Source organism: Canis lupus, chromosome X, assembly GCF_048164855.1.
Source record: "Canis lupus baileyi chromosome X, mCanLup2.hap1, whole genome shotgun sequence".
Classification (NCBI taxonomy): Eukaryota; Metazoa; Chordata; class Mammalia; order Carnivora; family Canidae; genus Canis; species Canis lupus.
In genome coordinates, this window is record NC_132876.1 from 16,302,632 (window position 1) to 16,318,344 (window position 15,713).

The 15,713-nt window shown below is 48.2% G+C and overlaps 1 protein-coding gene across 1 annotated transcript; it reads left to right on the top strand.

Annotated features, from left to right (window-relative positions):
- Positions 1 to 6,056: 6,056 nt before the first annotated feature.
- GPR101 (G protein-coupled receptor 101) lies at positions 6,057 to 13,739 on the top strand. Its single transcript, XM_072816074.1, has one exon. It carries the CDS (start codon positions 6,093 to 6,095, stop codon positions 7,605 to 7,607), a length of 1,515 nt encoding a protein of 504 aa, XP_072672175.1. The 5' UTR covers positions 6,057 to 6,092; the 3' UTR covers positions 7,608 to 13,739.
- The last annotated feature ends 1,974 nt before the right edge of the window (positions 13,740 to 15,713 follow it).

Here is a 15,713-nt window from a genome sequence, read left to right on the forward strand (position 1 = left end):
GTCCTTTTTTACTCTTTCATGGCCAGAAGCAGAAGTCCAGATTTCAGTTTTTAAATATTTGAGTTGGATTAGTTTGGAGGATTTTTAATAATACCCTGATAGAAAGTAGATGGAATCAAAAGTCAGAAACTGGCAAGATCCTTAGAGATTATCGAACACCACCCTGGCCTCATTTGGTGGATTAATGAAACTGAGATGACACAGGGAAGGGGATCTTCTCATAGTCACACAGCAAGCTAGCCACAGAACTAGGACTAGAAATCAGGTCTCCTGCTCTTCATTTCTAATCCATCCAATTATTTTCTGCCAATATTCTCTTCCAAACCATTTGATTTGGATAGACATAGCTTTGAAATCCACACCTTCAGTCTTGCCCAAGCCCACAGAGTGGGCTCACACCCAGATAGTATTTAATTCCCTTTGGATTTTGCAAACACAACCACTAGGGTTGACCTAAACTGAATGCCAGAGCAGCTCATAACATGAAAAAACTTAAAACGTCCCCTGGGTAGGCACTCCAGAACAAGACCATATATTATTCCCCATTGACTTATTATGAACTCACAAAGCAAAAAGGAGAGTGACTTCGAATATAGATGAACTAATTTAGTCATTTCACCACCTGTGGGAGCCATGTATCCTACTAAGAGAAGTCATCAGCACCGTGCCTGCATTTGTCTTCCCATAATTCTGGCAATTCACCTGGATTCCAAACTTTTTTTTCTGAGCTGGGGCTCTGGGAGCCTTTCTGCTGTATCTCTTGAGCCATCCCAGAAGCAATCTAGGAAATGTCCCTGTGGTAGAGTCAGTTAGAACAGGTTTTAACTATCAGCTCCAACATTTGCTTGCTGTGCAGCCTTGGGTGAGTGATTTAACCTTTCTGTAGGGACAGGGATGGTACTATTATACACCAATTCTAAAGTGCTTTTTTTAAATTTTTTTTTTGCATTTTAGCATCTTTGAAATCAAGAGGTATATTGCTGAGTGATGTGACAGTTAAATTTGCAGCTATTTTTCCTTAATGATATATGATATCTTGGATTCTAAAAATACTGTCTGAATCTCTAACTTGCAGAGTTTCCTCAGGGATTAAAGAGGATAAAGCAAACATTAGCGCTTGGCACACGGTAGGCACTCAAGGACCCTTGCACCTCTGTTGTTACCAGAACCAATACCTGGCTGGGTCGTGGGCCTGTGATTTCCCTCATCTAGCAGTTAGTACATCCCTCAGGGCAGTGTGATGAGGGGAACAAGTCTGGGAAGACCAGGATGGCATGCTGCTGGCCAACGTTGCAGTGTGTAACTGTCATCAGGCCCTAGAGCCCTTTCTAGTAGCTTCTTGCTCTCCAGCCCTGCCTCATTAATACCACTATCCCAAGCTTACTTCTTCTGCCACAGAATTGTGAAGGTGGGGAAAAGGACTAGGTGGTTTTTTGTGCCATTACCCCAAACTCTCCCTGTTTCATCACAAAGAACCTCTCCAGAATCTAACAAAGCTTGTCAGCTGAAGGGCTCTTCCAAGGCCATCAGAATTAGAGCCTGCAGGGCCTAAAGCCAAATTCACATTCTCCAAGGCCCCCCTACATACCTCCAGTTGGGATGCTGATACTTGAATGCCTTTGAAATTCAAGGACACCAACTCTGTTCATGCCTGGAGGGAATAAAAGGAAACAGACACCTGAGGATTTACAACCTTCTAATATCTCCGTGTACAAAAAAGTGACTTTAGTTTCTTCCCTAGAGCTTCCTTGGCTTTCTTGCTGTCTCCTGCAGGCGGACTGGCCTCAGTTGCAGAGGCCTCATCCCACTCAGGCTCCTCCACTCCCCCTCATCCCACCTAGTGGCCAGGGGTGCAGCTGCAGACTCAATGTGCCCTCCATCTGAGACACCCACTTTTAATATGTACCTCGAGGTCTGCGCCCTGTCCCTGACGGGTCCCAGCAGTCCAGGGAACCCTCAGAACCACAGTGGAAAGGAGGAGAGGGCAGGATGGACTGACCTGCCCTTTATCTCTGGCCACTTTTCACAGCTTGACTGCCTCCCAAATGATGCTAAAATATCAGAGTCTGAGTGAACTGCCACTTGACAGTGCATGCCACCCAGGATTCTGCACCACGGCCAGCATGAGGCTAGAAATTAATAACTGTGAGCGATTATCATGGAAACTGTCTCCAGGAAAAACGACCAGGTTTATACCATTCAACCTTGGGAAGATAAAATCAGGCCTAGCAGAAAAAAAAGACAAATGGTCTACAGCAAATGTAGGACTTAAAATCCAAAGAGCATCCTGGAGCCTGATAAGACACCTGCCTTGTCTACCTGTCCAGGAGGCATGGGGTGCAAGAGTGGGGGGCCATCTCTCTCTAGCCCATCAACCGACTCAGAAGCTTGTGCTCATTCTAAACCCTCTCCAACACCTCCTGCCCTTATCTCTCACCTCTGTCAATTTTGCCTGTCTGTGGGTCTATCTGTTGAGCCCCCTCCATGTGACCTCTCAAGACCAGACTTGTCCCCTGCCACAGCCTCCTTTCTGCTCTTGCTTCATTCAATGTCTCACACACTCCCAACTCAGCCCTGCTTCTAGAAGACCCTGGAAAAACAGAAATCTCATCACATCACCCTGCACAGAAACAATCCATGAACAATAACAGCAATATATTTATCATTGTTAAGGCTGAACGGTGGGAACATGGGGGTTTACTTTATTATTGCTACACTTTTGTGTGTTTGAAATTTTTCATAATAAAACAAATACTCGCCAGCCTTCTAGGTATCTCAGGATACAGTTCCCAGTCCCTATACTGGCATTTAAGGTCCCTCAGGATTGGCCCCTGCCCCATTTTTTTCAGCTCACCTCCTGACACTCACCATGCTGCAGCCTCTCTTGTCACCCAGCTCCCTCCAGAAGCCTTATCTCTGTCACTGTGTCTCCTTTTCCCTTGTTTCTGCCTAGAAAAAGTTTCCCCATCTCTTGGAAACCAGATGCAAATGACCTCTGGACTGGGATATGGGATACCTTTCCAGGCCTGGCCCTCCATTTCTTATTGGGGGGTTGTGGGGGAACATGCCTATGCCCTGGTATCTGCCCAGGCATGACACAGAGCAAACACTCCATATATGTTTGGGAGAGACCAGAAAGTCTTGGTTAATAAAGCAGGTGCAACATTCATTTGAACTTGAGCAAGTAGGGTAATCACTCTTTGTCTCTATATAATGAAGATAATAGCACTACTTATCTCATGAGGCTGAAGTAAGGATTCGGTGGTGTTTTCCCGGTAAACGGCTTAACACAGTACCACAGTACCTGGGGAGGGGGGGTGTAGACTTATAGATAGACTTCAATCAAATAATATAGTGGCTAATTAAGCAGCTTCTCTTCAACGAGATGTTCCCCAAACTCACAGGAAGCAAACTACTGTTTAGCCCTTGCTGGGAGCTAGAAAAAACTGTGGGAAATTGGTGACCACAAAGGATCCCTCTCTAGGGCCCACGGGTGGTTCTTACTTTAGGGGAGTGGAGATGAGGGGGGTCTTCAAAGGTCGTGGCTCAAGGAGGATCGGGCTCAGGTTTCTGCTCCTCTTTGGAAGAACCGTGCAGGTCTGTGGCCGGGGCATGACCCGAAATCCGGCGTTGAGGGGGGCTGGAGGCAGGAAGGTACAGGTTTGCACGAAAATCCGACGCGGCGACAATCTCCAGTCTGTGAGCTGTTGGCGAGTTCGGGCCGTCCCGGTGGGGCCGCGGGGTGAGAAGATGGGAGCGGGGTCCGCGGTGGCGCCCCCCACCCGCCAGCCTCGCTCCTCCCGGCGCCCGCGGCCTCGTGCGTCACCGGCGAGGGCGGGGGCTGAGGGGAGGGGGGCGCCGCAAGGTGAGGGCCCCGCGCCGCCTTAAGACGCCGTGTGCCCCCGCCGCCGCTGCTCAGAGCTTGCAGCGCTGCGCGCCGGCCGGACGTGCGGGCTCAGGCGCCCCGCTCCCTCCGCGCCCCGCGTCCGCCGCGAGCTCCCAGCAGCTGGCGCCTCGGGAGTCAGCCCGGACGATCGCAGCGAGTCTCCAAGGGAGCGGCACGCAGCTCCCGCCGTGCGACGCCTCAGCCAGCAACAGGTAAGCGGCCTGGCTCCGCTCCCAGAGCCGCAGCCCCCAAGCCTGCCTGGCCCTGGACGCCCGCTCAGCCGGGGTCCGACGGCAGCCGCGCTGGGGCGACCTGAGCCCGCCTTGAGCCCCTCTCGCCTGCCCGCGGCCCTCACCTTTGCCCTCGCACTTATCGCGCGCGGCCCCCCGCTCTCCCCTTGCTCCCCATCCCCTCTTTTTTAGTCTCTCTTCGATTTTCCCGTTTCCGTCTCTTCCTGCCTCTCATTAGCCTGCTGTCTCTCATTCGTTCTCTCCATTCCTCTTCCCGGCATTTTCTCTGCCTCTCGGGGTGGCTGTCATCCTGTCTCTGTCTCTCATTCTCTCTCTGTCTCTCCGGGTCTCTTCCTCCCCCATCTCTTTCTCTTTCTGCCTCCCAGTATCTCCCGCCCTGCCTCTCTCTGAACTCTCCCACCAGCCCGGCACCCCTGCTTCCTCTCCTGCTCTCCTCGACCTCCCCTTTCCCACCTCCGTGGCCAGCCAGGAGACATCCAGGACGGGCTGGAAGATACCGGGAGGGGGCCGAATTGGGAGGGGGTCGCAGGAGACATCCTCCCTGCATCCAGCCGCCGCTGCGCCGCTGAGAAACTAGGAGATTTATCCGCCAGAGCCCCGGTAGCCAGGGCGGCAGCTGGTTTCCATGGCAAAATAGTCAACCCAGAGATAGAGATTGGAGAGAGATCCGGCCAGAGAAAAACCGAGGGGAGGGATCGTCGGAGACACACGGAGAGACACAGATACACGCACCGAAACGTACAAAGTATTCTGTGAGAGTCCTGGGGACAGAGGGAGAGGCAGAGAACCCGGCTCTGTAAGCGCACTCACTAGCGAGATAGCCTGAGCCACGATAAACAGGGACAACCGGGAGAGACAGCAGTAGATCTTCAGAGGCAGCAGCGAGAGACGGGCGGGCAGCGACAAAGAGGGAACTTAGTGCGCGGGGACACAGAAGCCGGAGGGAGACACGCGGGAGGCAGAGGGAGACGAGGAAGGGCGAGACGCGAGGAGCCACGGAGACCGACAGGGACACGCAGGCGGCGAGGAATACTGAACAGGTGCACTGGGGACCCACAGAGATTGTCAGGGAGATGGGCTGTGAGAGACAGGGAGACACGAAGCTGCACCGGGAAAAGACCGAGAAGCGCACGCACTAGCGAGCGACACAGACCCTGACAGGCAGAGACACAGAGAGATGGGAGCGCACCAGCCAGAGACGGAGGGAGAGACGAGGACAGACAAGGCCGGGAGATGGGCTGGGAGGGACAGAGAGAGAGGTCCGCACACACCCACAGACAAGGTGCGCTGGCGAGAGAGTAACCGGGCGGGGTTGGGGGGGTGGTCAGAGGGGGAGCTGAGTCCGAGAAACTGGCTGAGACCTGGAGGAACAGACAGGAGTAACAAGGAAACAGAGCGGCTGGAGAATGACAGACTGAGAACGACAGTGCGCACGTGTTAGCGAGAGACTGGGAAGGAGAGACAAGACAGAGTGAGAGACCCGGGCGAGAGAGTTGGAGAAAAACGGTGAGACATGGCCACACGCCCCAAGAGACACAGGACAAGTGCCCTAGTAAGGGACACTGGGGATAGACAGAGCGACACGTAAACAGGCAGAGACAGCGCGCGGGCATAGACAGCGCACGCGCATGCGCCAGCCGAGAGATCGCTGGAGAGACGCAGAGACAATGGGGAAGAGACGCGGAGCGCGCACACCCACGGGAGGGGCGGGTGCGGGGGACCCCAAGACCCTGAGAGAGCGAGGGGGAGGGGAAAGAGAAGGTTCGGAATAACTGCCCTCCCGCGGACCCGGGCCACACGGGGGGTGGGGGTGTCCGGGGGGGGGGCGGGGAGTGCCCGAAGCGGGCCCCCCCACCCCTAGGCGGGGTGACTAACCCGGCCCGGGTGTTTCTTTCGTCCCCAGCACAGGCACGATTACGGTCAGTGCACCCCCTCGCCACCCGCCCTGCGTCGCCATGACGTCCACCTGCCCCAATAACACCAGGGAGAGCAACAGCAGCCACACGTGCATGCCCCTTTCCAAAATGCCCATCAGCCTGGCTCACGGCATCATCCGCTCGAGCGTGCTGCTCGTCTTCCTCACCGCCTCCTTCATTGGCAACATTGTGCTGGCGCTCGTGTTGCAGCGCAAGCCGCAGCTGCTGCAGGTCACCAACCGCTTCATCTTTAACCTTCTCGTCACTGACCTGCTGCAGATTTCACTCGTGGCCCCCTGGGTGGTGGCCACTTCCGTGCCTCTCTTCTGGCCCCTCAACAGCCACTTCTGTACAGCCCTGGTGAGCCTTACTCACCTGTTCGCCTTTGCCAGCGTCAATACCATCGTGGTGGTGTCCGTGGATCGCTACCTGTCCATCATTCACCCTCTCTCCTACCCGGCTAAGATGACTCCGCGCCGGGGTTACATGCTCCTCTACGGAACCTGGATCGTGGCCATCCTGCAGAGCACCCCCCCGCTTTATGGTTGGGGCCAGGCTGCCTTCGACCAGCGCAATGCCCTCTGCTCCATGATCTGGGGGGCCAGCCCCAGCTACACCATCCTCAGCGTCGTGTCCTTCATCATCATTCCACTGGTTGTCATGATTGCCTGCTACTCCGTGGTGTTTGGTGCCGCACGGCGGCAGCATGCTCTGCTGTACAACGTCAAGAGCCACAGCCTGGAGGTTCGAGCCAAGGACCGTGTGGAGAATGAGGTTGAAGAGGGAGAGAAGAAGGATGTGTTCCATGGCCAGGACAGAGGTGAGGTCAAGGCCAAGGAGGGCAGCGTGGAGGCAGAGGCAGGCAGCATGCATGCCCAGAACGGGAGCATGGACAGCAGTGCTGGTAGTGCAGCGGCCAAGGGCAGCAAGGACGTTGGAGAGAGCAGCTTGATGTTGGGCAAAGGCAGCGTGGAGGGCAAGGATGAAGGCACCGGACCTGCCAGCAGCAGGAAGGCAGACAAGGGCCACGTCGAGGTCAGCCAGTGCAACATTGACTTAGGTGAAGATGATGTGGAGTTTGGTGAGGATGACATCAATTTCAGTGAGGATGACATCGAGGCAGTGAACATTCCAGAAAGTCTCCCACCCAGCCGGCGGAACAGCACCAGCGACCCTCCTCTGCCCAGGTGTTATCAGTGCAAAGCGGCGAAAGTGATCTTCCTCATCATTTTCTCCTATGTGCTGTCTCTGGGGCCCTACTGCTTTCTAGCAGTTCTGGCCGTGTGGGTGGATGTCCAAACAAAGGTACCCCAGTGGGTAATCACCATAATAATCTGGCTTTTCTTCCTGCAGTGCTGCATCCACCCCTACATCTATGGCTACATGCACAAGACCATCAAGAAAGAAATCCAGGATATGCTAAAGAAGTTCTTCTGCAAGGAAAAGCCCCCCAAAGAAGACAGCCACCCGGACCTGCCCGGAACAGAAGCAGGTACAGAGGGTGGGACTGGAGGCAAGATTGTCCCCTCTCATGATTCTGCCACTTCGCCTTGAAGTTAGTTCGAAGGCAAACCTTGGACTGTGCACAGTGCAGAAACGGGAACAGCTTTTTTGACGTGGACCACCCCCAATCCCGGTAACACCAACCCATACCATTTCAGGCACAGGCCTTGCACACATCCTTCTCACCACAAGATAGAGAAATATATGGAAGAGGTAGGAACTGGAGTCTTCCCTGACAGGTGTGCCCCTCAAAGCCCAGACTTGAGGATTCTGGCTGAGATATCCCCCCGAAAAATTATTAGGCTCTAAATTTCTTAAAGCAACAAGGGATATCCACTTTGGACCTGTGTCTGTCTCCCCAGAGCTACAGCATTTCGGCTTTTGCTCTGGGGAAGAAGGAAGATGATGCCGGACTTTTAGGCCCTCGGGTCAAGAGATTATGGGAAAGGGCTACAGTCTGTGTTTAACTGAAAGAAAAGCAGCGGACCAAATCATTCATGGAGCCCAAGAAGCAGAACCCAACTGACTGATCAATGCATGAGCCAAGATCTGAACTCACGAGACCCACAATCTGGTGTAAAGACTATTATGGAAACTAAGGCAAAGGGCATCGAGTAGTTAAAATACCAAGGTTTCTAGATCCTTTAAAGGGATCTGGAAAAGCAGAAGAGGATATTAGGGCATGTTTGAAATGGGAAGGTAGTCCAAGGGAAAGGTTAGAGAAATAACACACATCTATGAGGCTAAACAGTTGGCTTTTTTCTGTAAAACCCTGAGTTTATGCAGGAGCTAGGACCCGTGCCATTCCATGCAAATGGAAAATTGTCAATTGACACTAAAATTGTTTTCTGTATCCTATTCAAATTAACAGTGGGACAGAAATCATGCCACTAATTTTATGATTTTCCCTTTGTGATTGCTCAAAAGAATCCTCCAAATCTCCTCTGTCCGTCACTTATGGGGGTGGGGAGGAAGCGTTCCCAAATAGGCCTTTTTGGTCAAACAATATTTCCAGAAAAAAAAAAACAATGCAACTAGGGGTGGCCGAAAGAGTTTACAAAACTCACACTGCCAATCAAGAGGGATGCGCTCATCATAAATCTCGTTTGTGCCCATGGGATCTCAGACAAGAAACATGACCTCCACATGGGAACAAGTAAGGCAAGCTAAACATTTTTCCTCCCTCCAGGCACACCCATGAGTCTTTTCCACCTGTGGCCCTCTCTAAAACCTTTAAGCTCCCTGCAGATGTGGAAGAGAAATACAAGAGAGTCATAAATAGCAGAGAGGGTGGTTTTGCAATACCTGGCAAGCATCCGACCTATTTCAAATGATCCTAAACTCGAAGCATTCAGGTCAGGCACATCCTAATTACTGCTATTGAAATACATTGCTTTGGGAAAGATTTTTCAATATCTGAATTATCCCCAGGGTCAATAAAGAGGAAGGGCTTTTCTTATCTCAAACCCCAAAATCATTTTGGGTCAGGATCTACTTATGTATTTCTGAGGGCACAGACCACATGGACATGACTGAATTCACATAGACCCCACACACACACACACACACACAAATGGCCAAGACAGTGTTTTCAATCCTCGTGAAGATCAAATCAAAGCAACTCCATGGCCGGTCGGTCACCTGTTCTTGCAGAAATCTTACGTTAAAGTGGGTGGAGGGAGCAGAGGGGGTATTTGGTTGAGAAATGGTTCATCAGGTGGTTGTACATAAAGATAGCCATATTCAGAATTTAGCCTCATCCTTGTGTGATTGCCATGTCTATATTATAACTCAAACTTCACTCATGTAAATGCCCAGCTCATTGAACTCTTTATCTCTTCCTCCTCACAGATTCCAACATGAGCTTCTCAAGGGGGAGAGGTAAATAGCAGTGCATGTGGGCTGTGAATCAGTCTACATGGAAGTTTGGGATTGCCATGTTGAGAATTTAGGGAAGGAGAGGGGTATAGATGCAGACAGTATTGAGCTGGCCTGTCAACTCAGTGTGTCCGTGAAAATCTTATCCGTTCCAACCTTGTTACCCTGGAGCATGTGGTCATTCAGACAAGACATGTGGGCTGATGTTTCTGCTTGCCCTACCATTTATTTTTCTACTAAAATGTATAAAGTGAATTAATAGTCATAAATTTATTATACTGATTTATTGCCAAACTCTTATATTGACCTGTTGTCAGAGGATATCTGGGTGGAGAAGTGGCCTGGGTGGCCAGTCCCCTTCTGAGGGGAGGGGTATTATTGCCTAAAAGATCTGTCATGGTCAAAACAGTTCAAAGTAGTGATAGCCTGTCCTTTGAGCAGACATGCTTACCTGGGTAGGAAAGAGAATTTCAAACACAAGTGTCTCCAAATACTTTGTTGAAACTGAACTTCTTGTTTTATTTTTAAAGCTCAACCCATTCAAAGCATAGCAGAGAAAATTGCCAAATCCCCAAATCAAAATGGAGCCAGAACCTGTATGCGTGTGGTAAGTTCACTTAACAGCACACACAATATTCTCTGGGGCACCAAGACCCACCCACTTCCTTGATAAAGTTCCTCTTTTCCCATGTTTCAGTCATTGTCCGTACTTACAGCAAATTGGATTTTTCAAAGGTGAAAACGTTTTGAAAATAGGAGACTGGAAAAGAGGACCTTTAAATTAAGAGTACTCTGCTGACATTTCCTACTTAATGAACAATAGGGCCTCTAGTTAGCTTGAGATAGCGACTGCTTCAAATTTTGTGCTATTTTGAATAAAACACTATCAACTTAATGAGGTTTTACTGCACATACTGTTTTGTCATTGAAAAATCCAAAAGCACACAAAAAAGTCATCATTAGCCTCACAGATCCTCATGTGCAATCGTTTTCCCTAAATGTTTTTAAAAGAGGTGTTCTTTTGCCAAGGCCACTTCATATGTGCAGTAAAAATCCCATTAAAGTACAGGGGCCAGACAAACCAGGCTTTGAAATGATGTGATTTCCAATTTAATGATTTCCTTATTTAAAAATAATAAAGCATCTAGTTTGCCAAGGAGTCGCAGGTGCTTTCACTAACACACCAATTTCAAAAAGCTTGGGAAGGCAGTAATAAAGAGCAAGCCTTAGGCTTCTATGGCTTCTGTGATTCAAGGGTCCATCTTCTGAAGGCACGAAGGCACCACAAGTCAAGTCGCAGCTCCCTGCCTACCTCTTGCCATCAGGCTCCTCCTCTCCTTTCCCTGATGCCCCTCCAGGAAGCTCTGTGTGCTCACCTCCTTCATTGATTCCCCCACACGCCGCCCTGCACCCAGAGCTGACAGATTCGCAGGGAAGGAGAGAAGTGAATGGTAGGAGTGACCAGCGGTCAAAAGTATCTTTCTGTCTCCTCCCCCACTCCAATCCAGTTTAGAGATGATGAGATATCAACCTCAAATCCAACAGGTAAGGAAAAGTGCCATTTTATAACTTAGGAGATAGGCCCCTCGTTTCTTACCCCAAAAGCACCCAACACAACCCATCTTTGGGGACATATCCAATCCTGTAGATACTGTCCACTTATGGCAGAAAAAAAAACATTAAAAATCCTTTTACCTATAAAATTATAAGGTGCCTAACATTGCCTTATTTTATACATAATTAGCCAATTAAGCTAAAGGTACTTCAAAAGATTTTTTCATACTACCTTGAAGAATAATTTACAAGATTAAACTAGGCGTTCTTAGACTTTGCCAAAATGCTCTTAAAAATGTCTGAAACATAGCATTTGGAAGAGAAGAATTATGCATCAGCTGGTAATTGGAACACTCCAAAATAAAAAACCCTCAGAGGTTGTGGGGATGAAACACAGAGAATCACAATTTAAACTACTGAACTGTTTTTTTTTTCTCTCTCTCTCTCTCACATAACCTCCCTCTCCCATATTTTGAGGGGAAAAATATCAAAAGAAGTGTTTTCCCCTTGTAATATTTTATGCTGTGTTCCTCTTTAAGACAAACCCCATACTGTCAAGAGAGGCTTCTCTAAGCAAAATGTCTTTTCCTTCTAGAGCACACAAAAGATTAAAGGAACAGTTGGCTGCCAGCCAGTTACCAAGATAAGGAGAGAAAATCTGGTCAGTCATGGCTTTTAACCCTCTCCCTCCTTATCTCCATCTTTCACATTTTCTATGGACTGGACAGGTGCTCTTGAGCCCCTCCCAGCTCATACAGGAGGAAATCAGAGCAGTGAGCTACAAACGGCAGACCATAGCCTAAACCTTGAAAAGAAAAGAGGCCCTTGTCAGAAATTCTTTCCAGTTACTTACAAAACAAGCTCTTCCTCTATGGCAAGTGCCCAGCTTGCTTACAGCAGTCTTCTGCTAAAAGCAACAAGACTGGCTGGAGGAAGAGGTAGGAAAGTGAAAATTCACAGAACTTGACCACTGACTGCCATGTCACTGGCAAGTTCACTGCTCTTTGGTAAGTAGAAGAATCCTCCAGGTAAATGAGGATTGCCAATAGGAGTCAAACGTTCCCATCATTGCTTCCCAAAGCTCCTAGATCTCAAAGTACATACACCAAGAGGAAACCACGTAATTTCTACACTCACAAGAGGCTCGCTATGTTTGAGGACTCATTACTGGATCTCCCTTGTTCCAAAATGTAGTCGAAAACGAGATTGGTTTTAGTTTGGTGCTTTAAAGTTGAAAGGATTCCCCCCTGCTTCATCTGTGTTACAACTTTAATGTTAAAAATGTGATATTTTTATCTGTTTCAGTGGCGTGTTCCTTTCTGTAGTAGTTCTCCTAAATGTAAGCTGTAACTGTATATAAAATACCAGTGTTCTTGGCGGTAAGGTGCTAGTTATTAGACTGTATGTGTTCATAGATAGTGTCATCCTCAAAAATGGATAGTACGTCCATGTAAAGTTAATAAAATGCATGCAGAATTCTATGTGTGATCCACACCTTGGTCAGTTTCTGAAGTAAAACATAGTACATTCGTTTTTAAAATTTCAGTTTTAAAGTGTATACTACAGGCTGTATAAGATGGCTCCAAGGTGAGGTGGCAGGTACAGGTGCCTTTCATTCCTTAAGTCTCTGGTAGTCTCTGACAGGTGAGAACTTATTCTGGTCCAATTGATCACTAGTGGGAATTAATCATCTTAGCCAAAGTCCTCAATGGCAGTTCTCCACATAACGCTTGGCACTGGTATGCCTGTTGTCCATTAGCTGAATGTACAGAATGCAAAATCAAAAAAAGACAATCCTTTCCCCCTCAAAGAGCAAAGACCCCAGGATAGGCTATTGGAGTCCTGTTCACAGGATAAAAAAAATACTGTACTCTCAAGACCCAACCAGTCCCTGACTGTGAACTGACAGGATGCATATTTAGCAGATCTATATTGTGACAATTCCTCCCCTCCTAGAGCAGCACCCAAAACCAGAAAAAGACTGCTCTCAAGTTTTCCTTTGATCGGTTGCCTGAGAGATGAGAGAGAGCACGGACAGGTAAATAAAGTAGTGGTGTCATGGCTAAGGTGTTTGAGAATATCACAGTCATCTCTCAACAGCATTCGCATCAGACAAAGAGAACTCTGAGTTAATTATATTTTAAGAACAAAAATATTAAAACAGAAGACTATGTATATATGTATACCCTCATTAAGTAATTTCTAAAACTGCCTCTATAACCAAATTTTATGTGCTGCTTTGAGACTGAAAACAATAGATACTTTCAGTCAAAAACAGTCCTCTTTAATCTGTTCGATTTTGAATTTAACATTTTCCTTTTCCTTTGAAAAAAATTTGTAATTTAAAAGTGCCTTTTCAAAGGATTGCCACATGACAATCCTGGGGCCAAGTTCCCATTGGCACAGCTCACATTCAGGTGCGCAAAAGGGGTGGGCTTGGTCCTCCTGCCCCAGCAAGAAGAGAAAACCCTTCACACCCCAATCAAATTCACCAATCAATACTGTTACATGGGCCAGTAGTCACAGAGACTCTGCCCAAGGACAAGGTTTCATATGTGGGTTGACTGTAATTGGATCCTTTCTAAAATGGTTACAATGCATTTTTATTTTTTATTTATTTATTTATTTATTTATTTATTTATTTATTTATTTATTTACTGAACAGGAATAACGGACTCCTGCTTGCAGAAGGCAGAGAGATTGATGTTTGTGGCTTAACTAAAAATTATTAAGTAATGCTTTTGTTTCTTAAATAGGTGCTGTTAATCTGTCCTTGGTATTCTTCTTAAATATACTAAATAAAGTCTAATTTTAATGTGCGTATCTGGTTATTATGCTGAGGTCGGTGGGTGGGAAAACAGTGAGGAACACACACAACTGGGTCTCTTTTGCCAGAAGGGAAGAGATGGGATAAACTAACTGTATTACATGGTTGGATGAAATATAAGGGCTCCAAGATTTCACAACGTGCTGCCCAATACAAGAAATATGCAAAAGGATGGGGGAGTCATCCTGATGAGCTGTGCCTTGGTGGAAGATAGGCATGTGCCTTATTCCTCTATGAACGAAAAGGATTTCAAAGTGACAGTGGGGTGGGCAGAGTGGCAAAAGGGCCAGGTGGTTGTTGGGATTCCCAAATGGCAGTCTTTGTTACCAAGGCACTGAGGTTTGAGCAGGGGGTGGGGAGGCAAGAGCCTTCATTTTTAGGACACAGTACTGCCCAGCACCCCAGATCACCCCCACTGGGCTCCTGCCCCTGCTGCCCCTTCACTCAGGGTGAGGACACCTCCCGGGGTACAATCCAGTGCCAGCCACTTCAGCTCAACCCCAATTCACCAGGGTTTATGGAACAGGAGGGCACATGAGGGTCACCTGGGTGGCTCAGTGGTTGAGCACCTGCCTTTGGCTCAGGGTGTGATCCTGGAGTCCTGGGATTGAATCCTGCATCGGGGTCCCTGTAGGGAGCCTGCTTCTCCCTCTGTCTAGGTCTCTACCTCTCTGTATCTCTCATGAATAAATAAATAAAAATCTTTAAAAAAAGAGGAAGAACTGGAGGGCCAACGCATGTTCCCCAGAGCCCGGGGTGAGAAAATGATTATACCTTGCCCACCACCCATGACATATGTACACACAGGACACAGGCAAGATAGTCAAATATGTCTAAGATGTAAGAGGCCACAAGTTCCTCTGGAGCTGATGTGCTTGACCTACTCGTAGGTAGGTAGACCTACATCAGGTCTTCTGTCATCTCTTCAGCAGCAGTTCAAAGAATTGCACACCTCATGCTCCCCAAGTGACATTCGTGGCCCACACTCAGAGAGGCTCAGGGAGCTATTCATCTCCATTTCAATTGAAGTAAAGTGTTCTCCATTTTTCACTCCAAAATCAGCTAAATACTGACTTGCACATTGTATTTCAAGATGTCCAAAGATGGCAGCACAGAGAACTGCACGCAGCTGCCTTCACCTTAATCCATGAATACCATCTAGGCAGTGACTTTTTCCGACTGCAAAAATAAATTTGCCTCTCTTTTTCTTTTTAATACTTATTATGGAAGGAGAGGTGACCTACGATGCGATGTTAGTTTCAGGTGTGCAACATAGCGATTCAACAATTCTGGATGTTCCTCGCTGCTCACCATAATAGGTATAGTCACCATCGGTCACCATACAGCATTATTACGGTATTCTTCACTGTATTCTCTATGCTGTACTTTTCATCTCCATCACTTAATTTTATAACTGGCAGTTTGTACTTCTTAAACCTCTTCACCTATTTCGCCCATCACCCCCTCCCTCAGCAACCAACAGTTTGTTCTCTGTACCTATGAGTCTGTTTCCATTTGTTTGTTCATTTGTTTTGTGTTTTAGATTCCACATATGAGTGAAATCATACAGTATGTGCCTTTCTCTATTTCACTTAGCCTAATACCTTCATGGTCCAGCCATGTGTCACAAATGGCAAGAGCTCATCCTTTGAACACATTCGCCTTTCGAGCAAACTACAACCATCAATGCAAATAGGAAGGCTTATGAGCTTAGATAAAATGCTCAGGCAGCCAACCGGGTGAGAAGAGTCCCCCCGAAGTTCACTATAACTCTGCTTAGTTCAAAGTAGTTAGAGGAGAATGGAATTGGTTCCAGTGAGTCTCAGAACAGCAGTGATCCCTCCGAGGCAGGGCACGGGGCTCAGCCTGGTTTTGAGAGTAAGTGGGAGAAGGTGGAG

Coding starts and splice junctions, on each gene's coding strand:
- GPR101 (XM_072816074.1), top strand. CDS start 6,093: ATGACGTCCACCTGCCCCAATAACACCAGGGAGAGCAACAGCAGCCAC.